The sequence below is a fragment of the Gopherus flavomarginatus genome, chromosome 2 (genome assembly GCF_025201925.1).
Source record: "Gopherus flavomarginatus isolate rGopFla2 chromosome 2, rGopFla2.mat.asm, whole genome shotgun sequence".
NCBI lineage: Eukaryota > Metazoa > Chordata > Testudines > Testudinidae > Gopherus > Gopherus flavomarginatus.
In genome coordinates this window covers 5,515,166-5,539,387 of record NC_066618.1, presented here as the reverse complement: position 1 = coordinate 5,539,387, position 24,222 = coordinate 5,515,166, and the positions used below count along the sequence as shown (strand labels likewise).

General features: G+C 58.8%; 1 protein-coding gene across 8 annotated transcripts in view; it reads left to right on the top strand.

The window, feature by feature from the left end:
* The window catches only part of NBEAL2 (neurobeachin like 2), a 198,360-nt gene that overhangs the window by 158,921 nt on the left and 15,217 nt on the right, over window positions 1-24,222 (top strand). For 5 of the 8 annotated variants that reach the window (XM_050942375.1, XM_050942371.1, XM_050942373.1 and 2 more), the window contains 23 exons: window positions 965-1,124; window positions 1,483-1,620; window positions 1,893-2,201; window positions 2,975-3,124; window positions 5,495-5,652; window positions 6,371-6,495; window positions 6,931-7,051; window positions 8,049-8,206; window positions 8,782-8,915; window positions 9,860-9,967; window positions 11,133-11,228; window positions 12,628-12,752; window positions 13,311-13,451; window positions 14,334-14,464; window positions 16,571-16,680; window positions 16,864-16,981; window positions 18,177-18,274; window positions 18,505-18,621; window positions 19,036-19,125; window positions 19,860-19,969; window positions 20,711-20,883; window positions 21,370-21,464; window positions 22,421-22,537. In XM_050942375.1, coding sequence (XP_050798332.1) covers window positions 965-1,124; window positions 1,483-1,620; window positions 1,893-2,201; window positions 2,975-3,124; window positions 5,495-5,652; window positions 6,371-6,495; window positions 6,931-7,051; window positions 8,049-8,206; window positions 8,782-8,915; window positions 9,860-9,967; window positions 11,133-11,228; window positions 12,628-12,752; window positions 13,311-13,451; window positions 14,334-14,464; window positions 16,571-16,680; window positions 16,864-16,981; window positions 18,177-18,274; window positions 18,505-18,621; window positions 19,036-19,125; window positions 19,860-19,969; window positions 20,711-20,883; window positions 21,370-21,464; window positions 22,421-22,537 — 3,082 coding nt within the window. The remainder of the gene's footprint in view (window positions 1-964; window positions 1,125-1,482; window positions 1,621-1,892; window positions 2,202-2,974; window positions 3,125-5,494; window positions 5,653-6,370; window positions 6,496-6,930; window positions 7,052-8,048; window positions 8,207-8,781; window positions 8,916-9,859; window positions 9,968-11,132; window positions 11,229-12,627; window positions 12,753-13,310; window positions 13,452-14,333; window positions 14,465-16,570; window positions 16,681-16,863; window positions 16,982-18,176; window positions 18,275-18,504; window positions 18,622-19,035; window positions 19,126-19,859; window positions 19,970-20,710; window positions 20,884-21,369; window positions 21,465-22,420; window positions 22,538-24,222) is intronic. The other 3 variants (XM_050942379.1, XM_050942372.1, XM_050942374.1) reach the window with 1 other exon arrangement.

The following is a 24,222-nucleotide window of genomic DNA, read 5'->3' as shown; positions in this document are numbered from 1 at the left end:
CTGGCCTGTCGGCCAATGGAGCTGCTTCATTTTACCCTTACAGAGCCAGGGTCCCACCCCGCCCCCAGACATGCCCATTTCTCTCCCCCATTTGCACGTTGGAGGACGTGGCCTTGTGAAAGTGACGCATTAGTAACGTAGGCAGCTGTCGTGGCTAGTAACCCCTTGCATGTCCAGCCCTGCGTCCCCATGTCCAGCCTGCGTCCTTTGCTCCCAGCCAGCAGGCTCACACCGTCACAGCCTTGCATTCCCATGCCCAGCCGGGCCTGGGCCTCTGGCTCCAGCCCCACAACCCCCTGCGATCCCAGCTGTGGGACCTCGCCCGCTCCAGATCTGCCAGTGCCCCCTCACTCCTGACCCGTACTTTCTAGTCCAGTCTTGGGCCGCTTGTGCGTCCAACGAGTGGGCTGCGTTTCATGATGTCCCCACACACATCAGGAGTAGGCCCCTCCCCGCCCCGCAAATGCATTACACTTGCCACTTGAGTTGGTGGCTTTTCCCCTGTACAGATGCCCCCCTGTCAACTTGAAATAAGGAGCTTCTCGGCCAGTTCATGAGTGTCAGAGCCTGGGGTAATCCTGGGTTGGGGCGCTGCAGAGCGCGTGCCCCAGAGACGCTCCTCAGGGGGATTGGTGCTTTGCAGAGAAACTTTGGTCTTGGGCACCTGCTTTCCACAGCTGGTTTGCTGGCCTAGGGCTTGAGACATGAGTTCAGTTCCCACCTCTGCCGCTGCCTGCCTGCAGGACCTTGGGCACGTCCCTTAGCCTCTCCGGGCCTCAGTTCCCCATCTGTAACACGAGGCAGGGGGTGGAGGATTTTGAAGTGCTCAGAGACTATATTAATGAGGAGAGAGAGGCTGCATGACCAACACGATATCCGGCAGCTGCTAGCAGCGTGCTCAGCGTCTGTCTCTCTCTCTCCCCTGCCCCCCCACCCACACACACACCCTGTCTCTCTCTTGCAGCCTCCTGGAGATGATGTTGGAATCGGCCTTCACAGACATCAAGGAGTCAGCCCCGGCCACTTTGCCCAGCCTCACCCAGAACGTGCTCAAATTGCTGAGGCTCCTCCAGGACTTCTTGTTTTCCGAGGGACACAACAATCAGGCCCTGTGGAGCGAGAAGGTCCGTGCTGCTGGCGGGCCTGGGGGGTGAAGGTGGTCTGCTCCCTGGGGTAGAGTAGTGCTGACGTGCAGAGGGCTCGTCAGCTGCTGGGCGTATGCTGCTGAGACAGCCATGGCAGAGCTGTGGGTCTCTGTCTTTCCCGCCTGCCGCGGTCCATTGGCTGCCGTCCTTTTGGGGTCACTGCTTTGCAGCTGGCTCTGCCATTAAATACCCCAACCTGGGCTTCGGGCGCAGCTCTCTCCCCGGACGATCCCTGTCCCTGTCCTTAGGCCGGGGAAGCAAAGCGCGGGGACTGGGAGGGTGAGCTCCATCGCTGTCCTTGCCGGGAGGGGTCACTCTGCCCTTCCTGTGGCTGCAGATCTACGAGGGGGTGAACAGCCTGCTGGACAAGCTGGGGGTGTGGTACCACTTGGCCAACGGGACCTCGGACCTGAAGGAGATGGCTCAGATTGGCCTGCGTGTCCTCATTGGGTACAGCAGTCTGGAGGAGGCTCAGGTGAGCCGGCCTGGGGGCTGGGGACCCTGACTGGCCTCGTTAGGGGCACTCTGAGGGCTCCCCTTCTCTCTGCGGTGAGGGGATGGGCTCTGAAGGGAAGTGGGGGGGCCGTATCAGCTGGTGGGGGGAGGGAGAGGCCAGGAAGGGGAGGGATTGGGGGGGCAAGGGAGAGGCTCCGAGGGCCCCAAAACCGCAGTAACCCCCCGCATGCTGGGATGAGCCTGGGGGTGTAACAGACTCTCCCCTGCCCCCACTCCACCCCTTGTGCCCAGCAGCTGCACTCGCTGGCCTACGTCAAGCTCCACGGCCTGCTCCAGACGGCCTCGGCCCCCAAGGAGGAGGAGGCCTGCTACCTGCTGGGCAAGCTGGAGAGCCCCCTGAGCCGCGCGCTGCACCCCAAGTCTGAGGCCTTCTCCTGGCTCCTGCCCATCATCCGCACGCTGCTGGACCAGTGCTACGAAACGCTGCAGCTGCAGCGCCGCCTGCCCTCACTGCCCCCCACCAACGGCAGCCCCACCTTCTATGAGGACTTCCAGCTCTTCTGCACCAGCCCCGAGTGGAGGGCCTTCATCGAGAAGCACGTGGGTGCTGCCGGGACGGGGGCAAGAGGGGGCGCTGGTTACCATTGCAGGAAGAGGGAGCACTGAGCAGATATAGCGGGCATGAGAGGGGTGTGCGTCGGACCAGGCCCTAGACACAGCTCCTAGACGCATTTCCTGTCTCTGTGTCTCCGCGGACGTTGGGCCACGTGGCTGCGTCGGACATGGGCTCTGTCCCTGTCTCTGGCTGTGGTGCTGTGCGTATCCATGGGGAGTCGCTTCGGTTGACACGCTCAGCCACGGATGCCAACAGCCAAGCCCCGAACCAAGGGGAGGGCGGTTGTTGGGAGAGTGGGCATGGGCAGGGCTGTTTGTGAGCACAGGAGATCTGATCGGCCAGAGAGCTGAGCTGGGTCTGAGCAGCGCTAGGAGCTGTCCCAGCTCTGAGACTGCCCAAGCCTCACTCACCCCATATGTTAAACAGGGCGAGGGGGAACAGTATTTATGTAGCTTGCCAGGGAGTTGAGAATAAAGTGTTCAGACGCTGCAGTGATTTTGTAGGGGTGGGAGTTGGAGAGGGGATGCATTCACCTAAATAGTAGATTATAGATGGAGAAACTGAGGCACAGATCATATGCCCTACCCAGTGTGTGCAGTGAAATCCACACCTCAGCTGGGAGTTCCTGGCCTCCCAGTCCTGTGCACTTGCTGCTAGACCTCGCCCTGTTCTAAGGCAGCATCCCTGAAAATACGTCCTTACCGCCCGTCCTGGCCGTCGCCGTTCAAGGGCTCTCTCCCCTGCGTCCCTTTGGCAGGTACAGCCCATGATGGCACAGTTTGAAATCGACACATTCGCCAAGAGCCATGACCACATGTCCAGTTTCTGGAACTCCTGCTACGATGCCTTGATGAGCAGCTCCCTGCGCAGGGAGCGGGAGAAAGAGGAGAGCAGGAAGAAGTTCCAGGTATGGGCGCTGAGCCATTTGAAACACACACCCCTGCTGCTGTTGTCCAGTCGACGCCTCGGGCTCCTCAGTGCTCCAGGAATACAGTCAATATCACTCGGCCAAACACCAACCCCGGGGGCTGAAATCACCCGTGCCAGGTGGCTCCTCCTGTTACGTCTTTCCACAAAACCCTAATCTCTGCTGCAGAGTCTCCTCCCGGGGCAGGGGCGGCTCTAGGCACCAGCAAAGCAAGCACGTGCTTGGGGCAGCCCATCTGCAGGGGCGGCAGGGATCCAGCATGGGAGCTGAGAACCACAGGGGGCCCTGGGAGCTGTAGTTCCTTGGTTAGCTCCCTGCCTATAGAGCCAGCCCTGGAGCAGGGAAAGAACTACATTTCCCAGCATTCCCTTGGTCACTACCAACTGGAAAGGAAGGAGGGGGATCTCATGCGGCAGCTGTGAGTGGAGAGCTGCACTGCGGAGGGTGGGGAGACCATATTTTAACATTCAAAAAACAGAACACTCCACAGGGAGGGAGGGTAGCCCCAGTCTGCCACCATCCACTCCCTCTGACTGCCCCCCACAGAAACCCCAACCAATCCAACCCCCCTGCTCCCTGTCCCCTGATTGCCCCCTCCCGGGACAACTGCCCCCCAGGACCCCACCCCCATCTAAGCACCACTGCTTCTTGTCCCCTGATCGCCCCCTCCTGGGACCCCTGCCCCTAACTGCCCCCCAGGACCCCACCCCCTATCTAAGCAGCGCTGCTCCCTGTCCCCTGATCACCCCTTCCCGGGACTCCTGCCCCTAACTGCCCCCAGGACCCCACCCCCTATCTAAGCAGCGCTGCTCCTTGTCCCCTGATCGCCCCCTCCCAGGACCCCGCCCCTAACTGCCCCCCCAGGACGCCACCCCCTATCTAGACCCCGCTGCTCCTTGTCCCCTGATCACCCCTTCCCGGGACCCCTGCCCCTAACTGCCCCCCAGGACCCCACCCCCTATCTAAGCAGCGCTGCTCCTTGTCCCCTGATTGCCCCCTCCCAGGACCCCACCCCTAACTGCCCCCCAGGACCCCACCCCCTATCTAAGCAGCGCTGCTCCTTGTCCCCTGATTGCCCCCTCCCAGGACCCCGCCCCTAACTGCCCCCCAGGACCCCACCCCCTATCTAAGCAGCGCTGCTCCTTGTCCCCTGATCACCCCTTCCCAGGACCCCTGCCCCTAGCTGTCCCCCAGGACCCGTTCCCCTGTCTAACCCTCCCTTCTCCTTGTCCCCAACTGCCCCCCTCCTGAGACCCCCCCTAATTTCCTCCCCAGGACCCCACCCTCTACCTGGGACTCCCATGCCTATCCAACCACTGCCTGTCCCCTGACTGCCTCCCGAACCCCTGACCCATCTAACCCCCCCTTCTCCCTACCCCTTACTGCCCCGCTGAACCTCCGTCCCATCCAACCCCCCCTGTTCCCTGTCCTTTGACTGCCCCCCCCCCCCCGGAACCCCCTACCCCTTCTCCAACCGCCCAGCCCCCTTACCGTGCCAGTCAGACCAGCGTGTCTGGCTCCATGCAGCGCCAGACACGCTGCTGCATACATGCTGCCGTGCTCCCTCCTGGAGCCACACACCCCCCCCCCAGCACCTGCCTTTCAGATTTGAACACCTCAACATTCAGGAGTGCTCAAGCTCCGTTTGGGCAGCTGTTGCTTCCTTTCTCCCAAATCAAATACACTGATCCACTGTAACTTGCTGTAGAAAAAGTAGGATAAAATTGAGCAAGAAATGCTTCTCAGTGGTTATCAGGACTGGAATTGCTATTTTCAACAGCCATTGCCTTTTTGTTTGTTTGTTTGAAAGGAAGACAGTGATACTGCATTGGCAAATTCCCCATAGAAAGAGAGAGTGGAACAAAAGAATAATAAAGGCACCTCAACTTTTCCTCATTTATAGAGGACAGTCTTATAATATGCATCCAGAGATCCTCCAATCGCACAAGCTGAAAATTGTTCCACTTTACTGCAGCTCTGTAACCATATGGGAACCAATCCTGTTTGTTCTGTGCACATCCAAAATTACTGCTGAATGACCTGCCCTGGGAGCGAGTTACCAGTGACCCAGAGCTGCAGCGGAAGGAGGGTGCAAGTGGTGTGGGGGAGGAGAGACCAGGGCTAGGGTGGCAGGAGGTGTGGGGGGGGGCAATGGGGGGAGGAAGGGAGGGAGCCCAGGGCTGGGGTAGCAGGGGGTTGCGGTGAGGAGCCCAGGGCTGGGACGAGGGGCAGCTAAAAATTTTTTTTGCTTGGGGCAGCAAAAAACCTAGAGCCGGCCCTGCCCAGGGGAGATCCGTGTGGTTGCTTGCCCTTTCCTCCACAGTCCCACCTCATTCTCTGCCCTGTCAGGAGCTGATTCTGGAGCCGGTGATGAAGCGCTGCAAGTACGAGCACATCCGGCACGTGAACGTCCTGAAACAGATCAACAACCACCACAGCATCGTCCTGAAGCAGTGGAAGGCCCTGCGCCGCCTGCTGACCTCACAGCGCTCCGCCTGGGCCGACGGGTCAGGAGATAGTGCTCCCTTTGGGCAGGGGGAGGGGATTCTGCTCAGGGCCCCCTCCTACTCAGCGCTTATGGGGCAGCCCAAGGTTGGGGCTGCTGGATCCTCCAGGTTTAGCAGTATCGTCCCCCACCACCCCCCGAGGAATCCTGCGCCATGATCCTAGCATGGCTTCCTGCCCCTCATGGGGTGTGGTTCCCATGGTGGGGGGGAGCCTCGGAGCGTGCTGCAGCCGTGTCCTGCTGTGCCCTGCCCACTTGTGGGGCGGCCCCCGGAAGACTGACCAAAGTCAGACAGAAAAGAAAGGGAGCCCAGGCATTAGCCCCACCCACTGTGGCAAAGCCACACCTCCCCCCGGTTGGAACCAGGCAGTGTGGCCTGCAGCTGTTCCTGGCCCTCCCACGTTTTCTGCACCCCGTGTTGCCTGGCTAGTTTCACGCTGCCTCCTCCTCTCTGCCCTGTGGCTCCCAGGCTGAAGGCGTGATGGGGTGTGGTAGAAACTTGCCCCCGGGCTGCTCTCGGAGGCGGATGGGCCCTGATCTGGCAGCTTCTCTGCTCAGTCTACAGTCCTCGTAGTCCCTGCAGCAAGGGGGAGCTCCGTCAGCCAACACCTCATGAGCCCAAGCTGTTCCGTGGCTCAGGTTGCATTGCCCCATGCTAACTCCAGTTCCCAGCTTTGGGGCGCTCGGGACTCACTTTTCTCCCTCCCCATCCCCCACAGAAACCCCCCCGAGATTCGCTGGAAGCTGTCGAGTGCTGAGACTTACTCCAGAATGAGGCTGAAGCTGGTCCCTAACTATCACTTTGACCCCCACGTGGAGGCTAGCGCCCTCCGGGACAACCTAGGTGAGCAGTGCTCGTGGTGTGGGGATGGGGCCAGTGCGCGTGGATCACAGCCTGGCTCTGCCAGCTCACCGATGTGCAGTCAGCTGTAACGCCGGCAGACCCCGTGGGCGGGATCGAACCTGGGACCTCTGAAGCTTAGTGTATGAGCCTCTACTGCACGAGCTAAAAGCCAACTGCCTCTTAGGCAAGGCTGTAGCAGGCTCTTCAATCTGTAGCTGGGCTAGGTGCTACTGGAGAGCGACACACCCAGCAGGCCTGGGTGACTTTTTCACATAGAGGGATCTAATGTACGTTTTGGAAGGAGTGGGGCCTGACCCCACCTCTGCCTGCAGAAATAAAACCTAGATCAGGGCCCCTCAGCCATAGAGCCCCGGAGTGACTCTCTCAGAGCTGTGCTCAACCTGGTGTCTCCAGTTTAGTCTCTGTCCGTTTCAGGCGCGGATCATTCTCACAACCTTGTGGAGCCTCTGCCACTGGCCGTGGCCAAAGAGGCAAAGGTGAGCGAGCTGGAGGATGATCAGCTGGCGGAGGAAGACCTCGAGTTCTTGGACAATCAGTGAGTCTCTCCCTGGGTTCAAGTATCAGAGGGGTAGCCATGTTAGTCTGGATCTGACATGCATCCGACGAAGTGGGTATTCACCCACGAAAGCTCATGCTCCAATATATCTGTTAGTCTATAAGATGCCACAGGACTCTTTGCTGCTCTCCCTGGGTTGTTGTTCGCGCGCTTGCTGGGCTCAGGAACAAAGCGTGTCCTGCAAGGAGGGATACGTTGCCTCAGAGGCTTGCATCTGAGTCTGCCCGTGTGTCTCAGGGTCACCCCACGTGGTCCCCATCTCAAGGAGGGGGCAGTTCACACTTCCCGGCCAATAATCTGTGGCTTTTCTGCTGAGATCATCAACAGGGGGCCAGTCACGGCCTTCAAACAGCCATTGCCCAGTAACAGCTCTTCATCTGGGACTGTCACAGGTGGGATTTGAACCCGCAGCCTTTACATTGTGAGTAGCGTGGGGCAGAGACCACATCCCCCCCATGTCTAGTAGAGCAGGGCCCCGATCCTGACTGGGACCTCTGGCCACTAGCACAATATAATTGGAAGAGATGAAAGGCGCTATATTCTCTTCCATGTTCCCCGAGCCATCCATCTCCCTTTGCCTGCCTGGGCCCATCTCACCCTTCTCCCAGCTAACAAATGCAGACCTCTCCCAGTGCCAAGAGGCGCTCTGCACACCGCTCAAGCTGGTACTCCTGGAAGCTGGTAGGTTTTTCCCTGGCGAGGGTGCAGGGAGAGTCGCCGAGCTGCCCTGGATTGGCTGAGCAGCAGAGCTCAGGTAAGGCCAGTGGGTGCCTAGATATCTGCTACCATTGCTGGGAGCAGAGCACGCTGTGTGGCGTACAGCCCAGGCCAGCACAGGACGCCAAAGGCGGCCTCTGTTCTCTAACCAGCCAGTCCCACGCGTCCTATTGGACAACTGTGTGTGGGGATGGAAGCCGTGGGCCGTAAGAGGGTTGTGCATGTGTGGAACACCACTCATGGGTACGATCTCTTCCAGGGCTGAACCTAAAGAGCAGAGCCAGAGGGAGAAGCTGGTGATCTCCGAGGACTGCGAGCTCATCACCATCGTGGCTGTGATCCAGGGCCGGCTGGAGGTCACCACGCAGCATGTCTACTTTTACGACTGCAGCAGCGAGAAGGAGGAGACGGAGGAAGGTACCGGAGGTCGCCTATGCCCACCTGTCTCCTGCTCTGCATCGCAGCCTCTGATGCTGGAGGTTTCCCCCTCCATCCTCTCACTGCTGTGCTGCTGTTAGATGACTCATTAATCTCAATACTAGCATTGCATGAGAGTAGCATCTATTGGCCCATGCTGCTCGGCGCTGGCTGTCCCTGCCCCAAAGAGCTCACGGGCAAAGGGGACTCAGGCAGAAGATGGGGAAACTGAGACACAGAGGTTAAGTGACTTGCCCCAGGGCATGCTGGGAGTCTGTGGTGCAGCTGGGAATTGAGCCCAGATCTCCTGAGTCCCAGTCCAGTGCCTTAACCTCGAGGCTAGCTTGGCTTGGGAGTAGCCCAGCACTGATCTTAGACCTGAGATGTGACGGGGGGGAGAGGTTGAGGGCTGGAAGCCTATGCTGGGTCTCCCCAGTGTGGTGATTGCTGGCTGAGATGGGTCAGTGTCTAGGATCAGGGTGGGCCCTGCGGTGCTGGGAGCTGTTCAGCTGTGGAGGTGCCTGGGTATAGGATGGGGAAGGTAACAGCTGGCCTGCTTTCTGCCTTTTCCCCAGGGATCGGCTATGACTTCAAGCGCCCCCTGTCTCAGCTCCGGGAAGTGCACCTCCGCCGTTACAACCTCCGCCGGTCGGCCCTGGAGTTCTTCTTCATCGACCAGGCCAACTACTTTGTCAACTTCAGGAAGAAGGTTCACCTTGATCTCCTCTGCTCTCCTAGACAGGGGCTGCTGTCCAGCCCTGGGAGGCATCCCCACTTCTCTTGGGAAGCCAGTGGCACCCTTCCCAGAGCGTCAGTTCCCAGCCCAGACCCCAGCGCGGTGCTGGGCTGCCATTGGGGCTATGGTGGAGACCCAAAGCAAGGTCTTGACCCCGAGGAATCGTGCTCCAGTGACCTGAATTCAAATGGGGGGGAGCTTTGATCAGAGGGGGGGATAAGACAGGAAGTCGAGCATCGCTGGTACAAGAGGCCTGGTGCAGGGTAATGGGCAAAGTGGCCCTTCATACAGAGCTTCTAAAGTGGGCGGCGCTCAGCCAAGAGGGGGGTGGTATGGTACTGGGATGGAGAGGAGGGTGATCCTGTAGCACTCCCAGCCCCCCCAGCTTTTCCAGCCCCCATCCACGCGCGGAAAAAACAGGGGAGCCGCGCCCGGCCAGTGTGTTTCGGAGCCTTGTTAAGAAGGGAATTGCACATGCATTTGATTTAGGATTGAATTCCTTAGACTGGATCTTTTGCTGATGTAAATCAGCGTGGGGCCCTTGTTTTCATTGCTGATTTACACTGGGGGTGGGCTGGCCCTTGGACGGCTGTCTCTTTCACGCGATTTATCCATGTAGGGCTCTCCCAGCCCCTACTGGAAGAGCAGGCCAGATCTCAGAGAGGCTGGTTGTCTTTGCTAGAGCAGGGCATCGGGAGAGCTGGATTCTGTCAGCTTCCAGTGTCTGACCACGGGCAAGTCACCGCCCCTCTGTGCCTCAGTTTCCCCATCTGTAAAATGGAGATAGAGCCTGATCCCCCGCACCCCCGGGACAAGTGCTTTGAGGCCCTGGGGGAGAGGTGCCATGTTAAAGGGCAGACTGGACGCTGTACGTGTGCTCCCCTGAATGCTTCATGCACCTGGTTTTGTCCCTGCAGGTTAGAAATAAGGTGTATTCCTCTATTCTGGGCCTGCGCCCACCCAACCAGATCTACTTTGGCAGCCGGTCACCCCAGGAACTGCTGAAGGCCTCAGGACTGACTCAGGTGCCGTTAGTATCTTCCTGCAGCCGCCTCCTCCTGCCCGCTTCACCTCTCTCTCCTCGAGAGCGGAGTGTGTCCGTCGGGGCTGCCTCATAGCCAGAGTGCCTGGCAAACTTCCCCCAGCCTCCAGCTCTGCCAGGGGTCCCGGGGCCCACCCCTCTATCCCAGCCAGGCCCCTGGGAGCAGGGCTTGTCAGCCGTGCCCAGCTGGGTCACGGTTCTGAGATCCGCCCAGGCTGGCACCTCATTCAGGGCGTGGTCCAGGCTGTGAGCCCAGCCCTGCTATGGGAGAGGCCCCGGCCCTGGCTCACTGGGAGACGGAGCACGGGCTTGGGTCACTCAGGGTTTCGCAGAGGGAAAGTGAGCGCCACCTCGCTGCGGGGTCACACTCCCAGTGCGGGTCATTGTGCTCCGGGGCAGAGTGGGCACCTGAGGGATTAAATAGCCCGAGGGGGAGCTCAGGCATGGGCGGCTGCTAGCCTGGCCTCCTGCAGGTGATGGCGGGGTGGGGGAATCCATTGGATGAGTTTCCCTGGTGAGACCTGACTTTCTAGCAGCCTGTGTCTGTGCTGCTCCCCGTGAGGGTCCTCCCACACCCCCAGCATGGCGACTCCTCTCCCCCTCCCTGCAGAGTCTGCTCCCCAGCCAGGCTCTGCCCCCTGCAGCGACTCCCAGAGGATGATCCCACGTCCTGTCCCGTTTGGGCTGGAACGGTCCCGTTTTTTTTTTTTAAGCCCTGTCTCGGCTTTTTTGGCAAAACAAGGCGTTTGTCTCGTTTGCAACTGATCAGTTGGCAAGAGCAAAGGGGACAAGTGCACAGATGGGCCAGAAAAGTGGGGTGCAACCCCCAGGGAGGCGTGGAAGAACGTGCAGGGCGAGCGGCGATGCCTGCCCCCCATGGGAGGGAGGGCCCAGGGGAGTGGCTTGGGCTAGGCTTGCCCTGCATGGGTGGGTGGCTGGGGGCTTGGGTTGACCCATGGGATGGGTGAGGTGGGACATTGGGCCCTCCCTGTGGGGTGTCCCGTTTTCTCTTTTGGAAAATATGGTCACTCTATGCCACCCCCACCCACCCCCATGCAGTGACTCCTCTCCCGCTCACCCAGCCAGGGCTGCCCCCTCTGCCTCTGCCATCCGCAGAGCCTGTTTCAGCCCTTCCATGTCTGTTTCAGAAATGGGTCTACAGGGAGATCTCCAACTTCGAGTACCTGATGCAGCTGAACACGATCGCGGGACGCACCTACAACGACCTGTCGCAGTACCCCGTGGTGAGCATGTCCGCTGGGCCCTTCCCCTCTGCCCAGAGCTGCGGTCAGCGGTCTGTCCTGGGGCTGGCGGGCGAACGGAGACTAGGTGTTCAGAGCGTCCCCGAGACATTCCTTCCGGGGTAGTCATCTGGTCTCCGTGCTCCTTCCCTGGGCCGGCAGCGTGGCTTGGGCCCCCAGCCTCGTCTGAGTCCAGCTCTCACTAGCCTGGGGACAGCTTATTAGCAAGCCACCCTTCATGTTGCAGGGATGCTCCCTGCGTGCTTTCCACAGGCTTATGAAGGGATCGGTGAAGGCGTTAATGAGTGGCTAACAAAGGGCGATAGAGCCAAGTGGGTGCTAGGTCACTCCCAGCCGTCTCTAGCACGTGGTGCTGCTGACCACCTGTACTGCGCCTACATTGATGGGTCCTGTTGGAACCCTTTAGATCACAGCTGCGGTGGGGTGGCACCTACAGGCCAGCCGGGTGGGGGCGTCTTTGCGCTAAGGGCTGTACGAACCTATAGAAGAGAGTAAAATTAGAGCTGCCCAGCCTCACCCCCTCGTAATGCAGAGCTCAGCCATAAAATCAGAGAATATCAGGGTTGGAAGGGGCCTCAGGAGGTCATCTAGTCCCACCCCCTACTCAAAGCAGGACCAACCCCAACTAAATCATCCCAGCCAGAGCTTTGTCAAGCCCGACCTTAAAAACCTCTAAGGAAGGAGATTCCACCATCTCCCTAGGGAACCCATTCCAGTGCTTCATCACCCTCCTAGTGAAATCATTTTTCCTAATATCCAACCTAAACCTCCCCCACTGCAACTTGAGACCATTGCTCTATGTTCTGTCATCTGCCACCACTGAGAACAGTCTAGATCCATCCTCTTTGGAACCCCCTTTCAGGTAGTTGAAAGCAGCTATCAATTCCCCCTCATTCTTCTCTTCTGCAGACTAAACAATCCCAGTTCCCTCAGCCTCTCCTCATAAGTCATGTGCTCCAGCCCCCCTAATCATTTTTGTTGCCCTCCGCTGGACTCTTTCCAATTTTCCACATCCTTTTTGTAGTGTGGGGCCCAAAACTGGACACAGTACTCCAGATGAGGCCTCACCAATGCCCAACAGAGGGGAATGATCACATCCCTCGATCAGCTGGCAATGCCCCTACGTATAGTGTCCTCCTGGCTCTCCCAGTGGATCGAGAATGTCTACCCCATAAGAGTCTGGAAGGCCCAATGGGCCTACCCAGCCCGCCGCAGAAGCATGGCCACTAACGCTAGCCCTGTGCTCCTGGGGAGAACTGCCCGTTGTGCCACTCCCCCATTGTCTGTCTGGCCACGGGCGGCGCTAGAGTTTGAAGGCTCCGTGACAGGCCGGGCCGGGTAAGGAGTTGGCAGGCATCTGACTGGCCTCTCTCCTCCGTAGTTCCCTTGGATCCTGCAGGACTACATCTCCGAGACGCTGGACCTGAGCGACCCGGGCGTGTTCCGGGATCTCTCCAAACCCATCGGGGTGGCCAACGAGAGACATGCCAAGGACGTGAAGGAGAAGTGAGTGCGCGTCCCGGGCGCTGGAACTGGAGGGGGGCTGACGTCGGAGCGTCACCACGGCCACCGAGAGCCGGTGGTGTGCCCTGAGCGTAGGAGTCCGACCCCAGCACATGGGGTAGCGAAGGCCTAGAGTCGGGGCAGATCACCAATGCCTCCCGATCCCATTTGCTCTGTGGAGACGGAGCAATCGTCTCGTGCCTAGAAAAGGCCGAGTGGTGCGTGGGTAGGAGAGCTCGCCCTGCGCTCTGCTCCATGGCTGGAGAGAGGTCCTGGGCCGCCGGGACTGCTGCTGCAGCCCCTTCGCCAAGCAGCGAGGCGGGTGGGGGCATGCTGGTAAGAAGGCTGTGCCCTCTCCAGTGCCAGTCTTCTCTTCCTGATGCAATCGCTCCGGCTATTACAGCACATGCTGGCAAACCAGCTTGGCCAAGGCAATAGCTGTGTTGCAAGTCACCCTGGCCTCCCCGCTGGGGTTCCCTGCCTCCTCCTCCTTCCCCCCGCCCCCACCGTCTGTGTCTCGGTGGCGCTCTCTGTTCATTCCCCTCCCCTCCCTGTCCCCAGGTACGAGAGTTTTGAGGACTCCACGGGCATGATCGACAAGTTTCACTATGGCACACACTACTCCAACGCAGCAGGCGTCATGCACTACATGATCCGGACCGAGCCCTTCACCACCCTTCACATCCAGTTGCAGAGTGGCCGGTGAGACCCGGGACTGGGCTAGCACCGGCATGGCAGGACAGTCCTGCTACTTCTCTGGGCCCTGCTAACACAGGATCGCCACTCGTTCATTCTAACTGTCCCCTGGGAGACTGATCTGCAGCCTGAGAGCTCGCTGGCAGGGGATCCTTTCCTGTGGCTCGTTCTTAAACATTCCTTGTGCCCGAGTGAGGGAGGAGCCTCTTCCCTACATTCTTTGTGTCTGTGCAAGGAAGTGTGGCCTAGTGAATAGATCACCAGGCTCAGGAGAGATGGGTTTTAGTCCTAGCTCTGCCAGTGACCTTAGGCAAATCACGTCCCCGTGCTGTGCCTCAGTTTCCCCAGCTATACAGTGGGAATGGTACTTCTGTGAAGCGCTGGGTGATCTGCTGATGAAAGCGCTAGATATTCTATATTACCTGTTGCAAAAAGTGTTGCAGAGCTGATTCTGAGCCTTGCCTTTGAGTTGATAAAGCAAAAAGAGAGTTTGGCCGGCCCTGTATACCGCTGTGGCTGGGTGACTCATGGGTGTTATCCGGCACAAAGAAAGCCAGAGGGCTAGGGATGCAGTGGTTTGGCTGACGAGGCTGATTTCTTCAGACCATACGGTAAACCCAAGAGCTCGCTGGAAGACAGGAGACTCTGCATGTTATTGACTGTATTGCTTTAGTGCCTAGAAACCCCCACCAAGGTCAGGGCTCTGTGGTGCTCGGTGCCGGGCAGGTATCTAGCAAGAGACAGTAAGGCCCCTTCCATCTTTGAGCTAGGGAGCTGCGGCACAGACATGCGAAGGGTCAGTGGTGGAGCTGAGTCCAGGTCCCGGTTCTCCTAAGTGCCCGCCCAGCGCCTTCACCACTAGGCCAAGTCTTACTATCTTGCCGGCAGGTTTGACTGCTCGGACCGGCAGTTTCACTCGGTGCCTGCGGCCTGGCAGGCGCGCATGGAGAACCCAGTGGATGTGAAGGAGCTGATTCCGGAGTTCTTCTATTTCACAGACTTCCTGGAGAACCAGAACGGTAACGGGCGCTCCTGGGGCATCGCAGCCGGGCTGGCTGGAGTGCCCTGCGTCGAGAGCCGGGGAGAGGGGCTCGCCGGGGTTAGCATGGGGAGGTGCCTACTCAGGGCCGGCTTTAGACCGATTCGCCCAATTCTGGGAATCGGGCCCCGCGCCTAAGAGGGCCCCGTGCTTTAGGCACCTTTTAAATTTTTTTCACTTACCCCGGCTGCGGTCTGCTCCGGGGTCTTCCATGGCCCCGCTCCCCTGACCAAAGCGCCGGCGGGAGCGTGGCTGCCCCACAGCCCCGCTCTCTCAGCTGGAGCTCTGACCAGAGTGCTGCAAGCCCCGCGGCCCCGCTCTCCTGGCTGGAGCTCTGGCCAGAGCACGACGAGCCCCGCGGCCCCGCTCTCTCAGCTGGAGCTCTGACCAGAGCACCGCAAGCCCCGCGGGCCCCGCTCTCCTGGCTGGAGCTCTGGCCAGAGCGCGACGAGCCTCGCGGCCCCGCTCTCCTGGCTGGAGCTCTGGCCGGAGCGCGACGAGCCCCGCGGCCCCGGCTGGAGCTCTGGCCGGAGCGCGACGAGCCCCGCGGCCCCGGCTGGAGCTCTGGCCGGAGCGCGACGAGCCCCGCGGCCCCGGCTGGAGCTCTGGCCGGAGCGCGACGAGCCCCGCGGCCCCGGCTGGAGCTCCGGGCCCTTTAAATAGCCCCCAGAGCCCTGGGGTAGCAGCGGGCTCTGGGGGCTATTTAAAGGGCCAGGGCTCCAGCTGCCTCTGCCACCCCGGTCCTTTAAATAGCCGCCGGAGCCCTGCCGCCCCCATGCCTTCCCCAGGGCTCCCACGGCTGTTTAAAAGGTCTGGGCCGGGGTAGAAGCAGGGGAGTCCCGGGCCCTTTAAATAGCCCCCAGAGCCCTGGGATAGCGGGGGGGCTTGGAGGCTTTTGAAAGGGCCAGGTCTCCAGCTGCCTCTGCTGCACCCCCTGCCCTGCCCGCACCAGCCCCGCCCCCCCGCTGCCTGCAGCCAGCTCTGCACCCGCTGCCCACAGCCAGCCCCTACCAAACCCCCTGCCCTGTCACCAGCCAACCCCTGCCACACACCCCTGTCCGCACCAGCCCTGCACTGCCCGCCCTGCCCTGACTCCAGCCAACCCCTGCTGCACCCCCCTGCCTGAAGCCAGCCAGTCCCATACTCCTGTCTCCAGCCCTGCCAACCCCTGCAGTACCCCCCTGTGGCCCTGCCTGAAGCCAGCCCGCCCCACACTCCCCTGTCTCCAGCCAGCCCCGCACCCCTTGCCCTGCCTGCAGCCAGACCCTACCTCCAGTCAGCCCCTGCACTGCCTCGAACCAGCCCCATGTCCACTGCTGCCCTGCAGTTCCCAGGCCAGTAACCTGCACACCTGCTTCAATGAGGGGGGCAGGAAGCAGCGGGAACCCACACATGTGCACACCCCCAGGGAGTGGCGGGGACCCACACATGTGAAAAGGCAGTCATTAATAACCAATTAACAGCATATATGATGCAATCTATATAATATACAATTTTATTATTTATATAGTTATGGAAAGTAAATAATACATGGAAGAGATGGAAGGCTTTTTTTTACACTTCTTTCTTTTTAAGTGATCCCTGCCAGGGCCCCGCCAAAAGTGTTCGAATTGGGCCCCGCACTTCCTAAAGCCGGCCCCTGTGCTTACTTGGGGCCTCCATTGAAGGGGCAGGATGCGTTCTGTGACTCTGGCTTCCACTTCCGTTGATCTCTCACAATTGTCACAGAGACTCTCAGTCCTTGTCTCTAGCCACTGGACATGCTGGCTCATGCAGGGTGTAGTGCCCAAGCCGGCGGGGGTTGGAGCATGTTGGATGCCCCAGAGCTCTGTGCGCATCGTTACTGGGCTCCAGACAGAGCTGGGATGCAGGCTGAGCTCCTGGGGCGCAGAGGAGCTAATTCTGCCCTGCATGGAGCTGATGCCCGGCAGACGTGCCATGGCTGGCGCATGATCTCCTGCTCGGTTATAGCATCCAGCACGAGCCGGTGTTGGCCCCGGGGCTGGGGGGGCCGTTGATCAGACCCCGTGCCGTGGGTTGCGGCGGAGGGGGATGGTGAGCCGCCCTGCTGTATCACCCTCCCTAGGGTTCGACCTGGGCTGCCTGCAGATGTCGAACGACCAGGTGAACGATGTCGTCCTCCCGAAGTGGGCAAGATCCCCAGAGGATTTCATCCACAAGCACAGGAAAGCGCTGGTAAGTGGGCAGGGGCTCTGGCCATCCCGCAAAGCCGTCACCTGGCCTGCCAAACTCACTGCTTCCCCAGCTTGTAGGGCGGGGGCCTGGGGTTTCCCTAAGAGGCGGCCCAGACCCATTGGGGCGTCCCCAGCCTGGCGTGTCCCCGTGGCACTGAACGTCCCTGTTCTCTCCCTGGAACAGGAGTCGGAGCACGTGTCTGCCCACCTCCATGAGTGGATCGACCTGATCTTCGGGTACAAGCAGAGGGGCCCGGCTGCCGTGGAGGCGCTCAATGTCTTCTATTACTGCACGTACGAGGGTAAGAGGCGCCGGGGCTGAGGCCAGGGCGGGCAGGGTGCCTGTCACTCATGGCACCCCCGTCTCTCGCTCCCCAGGTTAGCTTATAAGAAGCACACAGGATCTTTTTTAGGTTGTAAGGCAACACACCATGTTTATGAAGAATACAGTAGGAAAGCAGCTAGCATGTGCTCACATAAACACACACACTGCCCTGCCAGTCGATGTTCTCGTTACCAGTCCAGGGTCTGGATTCATCTACTGACCAGCTAGATCAGGGGTAGGCAACCTATGGCATGCGTGCCAAAGGCGGCATGCGAGCTGATTTTCAGTGGCACTCACACTGCCTGGGTCCTGGCCACCAGTCCGGGGCCTTTGCATTTTAATTTAATTTTAAATGAAGCTTCTTAAACACTTTTAAAACCTTGTTTACTTTACATACAACAATAGTTTAGTTAGATATTCTAGACTTATAGAAAGAGACCTTCTAAAAACATTAAAATGTATGACTGGCACGCAATACCTTAAATTAGAGTGAGTAAATGAAGACTCGGCACACCACTTCTGAAAGGTTACCGACCCCTGAGCTAGATTGATCACAGGTAAGGAGGAGCTGGGTTCTGTCTGTCACAACGTGATGCTCCAGGGGAAGACTTGGCAGGACGAACCCAAAGCTCCTCAATTCTCACCTATCTTTTATAGCAACAAATCCTCATGTAAGCCTGTGAACCTTGCTGTGTCGTGCTTGAATTATTGATCACAAACTAGTTGTTTTCGCAGTTTCTTTTTCATCATTAGCATGTGGTTTTCACAGCTATTTTCCATTTCCGTATTTCGTATCCTGTTCTTAATTCAGGGCAGATGCCTTTGCACTTTAGGGTTGTCGCTCTGCACTCTCGTCCAGCCATCAGGGTCTCAGGATGATGATGCTGGCAGCTTGTTTCTTCACCCCTCTTTTGTAGTTCACTGGCTTGTTTTTATTTATTTATTTACATTTCACCCACATTTATTCACACACAGAACAGCACAATAATTTCAAACACCAACTTTTCACAGAACAAAACAATCCTTTAAAGGCAGAACAGAGCAATCTCCAATATTACTAAATTAGTATAAAACCTTAATGTATAAACTTACATTAAAACAATTTCATCAAGTAACTTTACTATAAAGGACAAAACAATTTTGTCCCCAAATCCATGTTACCGTACACCCAGGGGCTGTGGACCTGGATGCCATTGCCGACGAGACGCAGAGGAAGGCTTTGGAAGGCATCATCAGCAACTTTGGGCAGACCCCCTGCCAGCTGCTCAAGGTATCGGGAGCCGGAGAGGGCATGTCCGGCTAACTCCCAGGGAGGGGAAGGCCCTGAGAGCAGAGCTCCACTCCCCCAGCCAGGACTTTGGTCCATATATGGCCACCCCCCCAGTCCTGGGTCCTTTTGCCCTCTGCTTCCTCTCTGTTCCTGGGAGGCTGGGCTCTCAGATCTCGCTCGGGGCAAGGATCTGGCACCTCCCAACTCGCTGGTGTCTTCCCCCCCGGCAGGAACCTCACCCAGTGCGCCTCTCGGCCGAAAACGCCACCAGAAGACTGGCCCGGCTCGACACATACTCCCCCAACGTCTTCGAGAACCTCAACCAGCTCAAGTCCTTCTTCGTCGAGGTGAGAGCTCTCCTCGCCGCTGGGCTCCGAGGGTGGGGCTGGCCAGAGCTGCAGGCCCTGCCTGGGAGAGCTTACGAGGAAATCCTCCCACATGGTGTGGAGGGAGGGATGCTTTGGGGGGGCGTGGGGGAGGGAGAGTGATGGGGTGACAGTGGCCAGAGGAGGCGATACGGGGTGAGGGAGGACACGGGTTCCAGAGAGGTGGTGCGGTTACCTAGCTCTTTGGGGCAGGGACTCTCCGGTGTGTCTGTCCAGCGCCTGGCACGACCTTATCCCGGTCTGTGACTGGGGTGCCGAGGCGCTACAAACACCCGATAATGCCTGGCGCTGACGGAACGTGCGCGTGCTGGCGGGGCTGCGGCAGCCCCCGAGCTGCCTGGCAGCAGCACCAGAGCTCTCTCTTCTCTCCCGCAGGGGATCAGTGACGGGGTCCCGCTGGTGCAGGCTGTGGTCCCCAAGAACCAGGCCCATTCCTTCATCACGCAGGGTTCCCCAGACGTGTTGGTGAGTGCCCTTGGGGCCATGGCATGGCTTGTTGGCTGGGAATTCGGGGGGCTCTAAGCTCGGTGCGTCTGTATCCCCCCATCGGAGCACCTCTGCTATCTGTTCATTTTATCCTCCCAGCCCCCGTGCACTCAGGGCAGCTGATTGCCAGTTCACAGGGCCGGAGTTGAGGCACAGAACCATTGAAGTGACTTGCCTAAGGCCATATGGTGGGTCAGTGGCAAACTGGCCACCAGGTCCCCTGGGTCCCAGCCTGGGGCCTTAACCACAAGCCCGGCCTTCCAACTTCCAGCACTTGGCTGGGGAAACTAAAGCTCCCGCCTGCAGCTGACGATGGAGCACGAGGGCCGAGCAGGCGTCGGCTCTGGCTGTTCCCGAGAGCACTAGCTAACCTCTGGCTTATTATGGAGAGAGAAGGGGATCTGTCCTGCACGCATCCCGCCGGGTGCGGTGATTTGCCTCGGGTTGCAATAGCAAGGTAGGGTCAGGCCCAGTTGATATTTGGCTCGGACACCCCGGAATCACTCAGTGTGGTAGGGGTGGCCATACCGCTGCCATCTTTGTGCTGCAGGGGTTGGGGGAGGGAGAGGGGCACCTTTCGAACAAGTCATAAAACCGAGGTCCTGACCGGCCAGGGCCTTCCCGTGCCCTGTGGCACTTTCCCAAGAGCGGGGCTGTAACGTTGGGGGCTGCGCACTCTGCATTCTCCTGCTAGCCTCCCTCTCCTTGCCTAGGTCACGGTGAGCGCCAACGGCCTGTTGGGAACCCACAGCTGGCTGCCCTACGACAAAAACATCTCCAACTACTTTAGCTTCACCAAAGACCCCACCATCTCCAATGCAAAGTGAGTCTGGGCCGGGGCCTCTTGGCGAGGAGCCCCGTTACCGGATCCCTCCCGGGCTCCTGCCATTCAGTGCCCTGGGAATCGGCCCCAACGCCGAGTCCCCGAAGGCTTTGTCCAGTCGGGTTCTAGGTGGCGCAACCATGGAGGCCTCCACCCCTGCCCCGTCCAGTAGGCACGTTCCTCCAGGTGTCACCCTACGGCGTCCTTTTCACAGCGCTATCCCGCTTCTTCCAGCCGCCCCCTGGAGGAGCTGGCTCCAAATTCCCCCTGCTCCCTGGCTCCCAGCCAAGCTGTACATGCCCATTCCTGGCATTCGCCCCCCAAGGGCCAGTCCTCGTAGCCCCTTGGCCAGTTCTGTTGCTCTTAGCTAATTGGGAGGGAACAGAGAAATCTTCTGGCCGGAGGGCACCCCGGCAGAGTGCCTTGGATGGGTCACCTCCCTGCTCTGGGACATGGGGATGCCTCTGAAGGGGCAGCCCCAAGCCTTCTCTGGACACAGGATTGCAGGTGATCAACTGCCCCCTTCCGGGTCCTGCTTGTACCCTCCACCCTGCCTGTGCCAGCCAGGGTCCCATGCCCCCTCTCCCGCAGGCCCAGCCCTCTGTCCTCTCCATGACCCCCCACCACGCTGGCTGCCATTGCAATCTGCTGACAACATGATGGAGAGTTCCCGGGAGCCAAAGGGTTGGCGGATCTCTGGGATGATGCTCCGTAGCCATGCGCTCTTGTCTCCTCCGCCAGAGCCCAGCGCTTCCTGTCTGGCCCCTTTGCCCCGGGGGTGGAGGTGTCCTCGAAGACACTGACCGTCTCTCCCGATGGGAAGCTTCTCTTCAGCGGGGGGCACTGGGACAACAGCCTGCGTGTAATGTCGCTGAGCAAAGGGAAGGTCATCGGGCACATCACCAGGCACATAGGTATGGGGCCCAGACGGGCTGGTGGGGGGGTAACCTGATGTGGGGCGCGTGGGCCGGAGGGACTCACATCCTGCCACGGTTCTATGGCCCATCCCTCCAATGCACCTCCACTCTGGCCTGCAGCCCCCAAGCTTTTCCACCCCGTGCCCAGCTGATCAACCCTGGCATGATCTGCAGGGGCGCTAGGAAGACACTGGCAAACTCTCAGCGCTTCGGGTCAGCCAGGGCCCTGGAGCCACCCCTTGCTCTTTGTGGCTCGTCTCTGTGACCTGGTGCTTTGGGGGGAGGAGTTACCTGCCCGTAGGACCAGGTGGGGTTGAAATGAGCCATGCTGCTCACCCTGCGGTCACTAACTTCCACCCCCTCCAGAGTGCCTGGTGGGCTCTGCCCCAACTCAGAGCCCCAGAGAAACAGGGTGGGGATCGGCATCGTGGGGCGCTGGTGTCGGCGTCTCGGAAGCAACGTCTCCTCTTCCCCTGCTTACAGATGTGGTCACCTGCCTGGCGCTCGATCTGTGCGGAATCTACCTCATTTCGGGCTCCCGGGATACCACCTGCATGGTCTGGCAGGTCCTGCAGCAGGTGAGAGAGAGACCGGCTCCGGCTGGGTGTGCTCCGCTGAGTAGCTCAGGGCTGGGGTCCGAGGAGGCTTCTGGGTGGTTGGAGACTTCCTGACAAGGCACTCGCGTGACTTTTGAGTTTGGCAGGGGAGAAAGCAGATCCCCAGCATGTTTCGCTCCTGGGCTAGGAGGCACCATTCTGTAGGTCCGAGGGCATGCTGGCAGCAGGCTACCCCGATGTCTCTTCAAAGGTTTTCTTTTGCGTTCATTTGGTTGACGTGATACTGATTGGCTGGTGGGAGTGGTACTGCAACCCCCACACCCAGCTCTGCCAGTGCCCCTCACTCCTGGCCCGCAGCACGCCTGCCATGCCAGCCCTGGGTCCAGTACCTCCTGCCATGCCAACCCTGGGCCTCCCCACTCAGCTCTGCCAGTGCCCCTCACTCCTGGCCCACAGCACCAGCCTTTGGCCCGCCACACCCAGCTCTACCCAATGCCAGTTCCCCACACTCCTGGTCCAGCCTTGTCCCGAGCAGAGATTGCTCCAGCATACTAGCTTCTGTGGCAGTTCTGTGCTGGGGCCGGTTGCCTTCTGGAGACGAGGATAGGAACTTACCCGGTTCAGCCCGCGCTGCTGGAAGGATTCTGAGCTCTGCTCCCCTAACGTGTCAGCCTCGCTGCCACGTGGCTGGGGCTTCTCTTGAGCCATCCTGGCGGGTGTGGCTGTAGTTATTCCTCCAGCCTCACTCAGCCCCTGGGGGTTTGCAGGCAGCATTGGTGGCGTCGCACGGTGATTCCAAATGCTTCCCATCCCCAGCATCTGGCTGCAGCTCTGTCCGCTCGGCTCAGTTTCCTCTGGGCCTTTCCAGGCCAGATCCTCCGCTGCTCTAAGCGGCGATAGCTCCACTGACTTTGGAGGGGCTGCGGGGCCAAGACTGGCTCAGGATCTGGCCCACGGACCCTGGTTTCTCTCTCCAGGGTGGGTTTTCCAGTGGCCTGGCTCCCAAACCTGTCCAAGTCCTGTACGGTCACGACGCCGAGGTGACATGCGTCGCCATCAGCACCGAGCTGGACATGGCCGTGTCAGGGTCGAAGGTGAGGATGTGTCATGGTGCACGGGGGGCAGAAGGTGTCAATGTTAGGAGTTTGCTGAGGTGCCAGTTAGATTTTAAAGCTGAACTCCAGCCAACTTGATTTGCCAGTTGGCTAAATGCTGTAGCCAGTATCGGAGTCCAGCGAGTGTTCACTTCCTAATTTAATGCTGTGCTCTTTTCAGATCCACTCCACTTGAGCAGTATTTCTCAAGTCAGGACACACAACCAATCAGCACTGTATTAATTGATCCAGAACCAGATTAATATCCACAGCAGTTCACCACTCACATGTAGGTGCACCCAGTGCTCGTGGTACGAGCACACACACCAACACAGTCTTGCAAGCAATTGTCAAAGACCAGGGTTCAACTCAGCAGTTAAACCAGCAAGGTTTTTTTATTACATTTACTTACGAGCATCATTTCTCAGTACCTAACATGCATCGCCCTGCCAGTGTTTCTCCAGGGAGGTGGGGTGCACTTCTCTGTAAGGCAGTTCGGAGTCCCTGCTGTTTGGATGGATTGGTTGCAAAACGGACACGTTTAAAATATCAAAAGCAGTTGGTTTAAGTTTCAGTTCAAATCTCTCTTGGGCCAGTTTGCCTGCCTTATGAAGGAGAGCATTCGTCTAGCATGAATTCAACTCTAAACTATGGTTACAGGAGTCTCTCTAGAGCAGTGGTCCCCAACCTTTTCCATGGGGCTGGAGCCGGATGACTAATTGCCGAGGACCGTGGCCATTGGACAAGCAGCCGCCGAAATGCCACCATGAAGTGGCAACGTCAAGAAGCATTGCCACTGAAATGCCACCGTGAAGGAGCGTCATCAAGAGGCATCGCTTCTTGACGTTGGCACTTCTCGTGGCATTTTGGTGGCTGCTTGTGCAGCGGCCGGTAGGCGGGCGCACATGGATGCCCTGGCGGGTGCCATGGTACCCACAGACACCACATTGGGGACCCCTGCCTTAGAGAATGGGCACTTGATTGCTTATATTCAAGAGCAGAAGGGGAGATTCAGTCTGAAATGAAATCTCCCCAGTTCTTATCCTTTTAATGCTGGAATATGGAGACTGCCCACCACCAGTCCTGGCATCCATTGCACTGGGGATTCAGAAGCTTCCTCATGGGTTCAGTCAACTCTGGGGGTCCCATGTAGTGACCTCAGCTTTATATACTCTGATTTCAGGGCTCCTTAGTGGGGACCACCCTCTGATTTCTAGCAGACAGCTGAGTGCTCAGATTTCGGCTCTGTTTCTCTTACACTTCCATCAGTCTCCAGTAGATGGCACTGGCCTACAACACATTTCTTCAGTCCTTTCCCTGTCTGAGGCTTTATGTTTGATTAGTATCCGGGATCCCATCTCAGCATTAGCCCTCGTTATTAACTGGAAATCCTCCCTTTTTAAGCCATTTCTGTGGATAATGCAAACTTATTCCTGTGTTTATATCTTTCAACATTCCTTCTTTTGGTGCCAGACAGCTGCTGTTATTTCTAGGCTGTGGTGTGGTGGTACCCATGTGGGTCCCAGGATTTTAGAGAGAGAAGGTGTGGGAGGCAATGTCTTGTATTGAGCCAGCTTCTGTTGGTGAGTGGGACAAGCTTTCGAGCTACACAGACCTTGTGCCTCCCACCAATAGAAGTTGGTCCAATAGAAGATATCCTCTCACCCACCTGGGCTCTCTCTTTC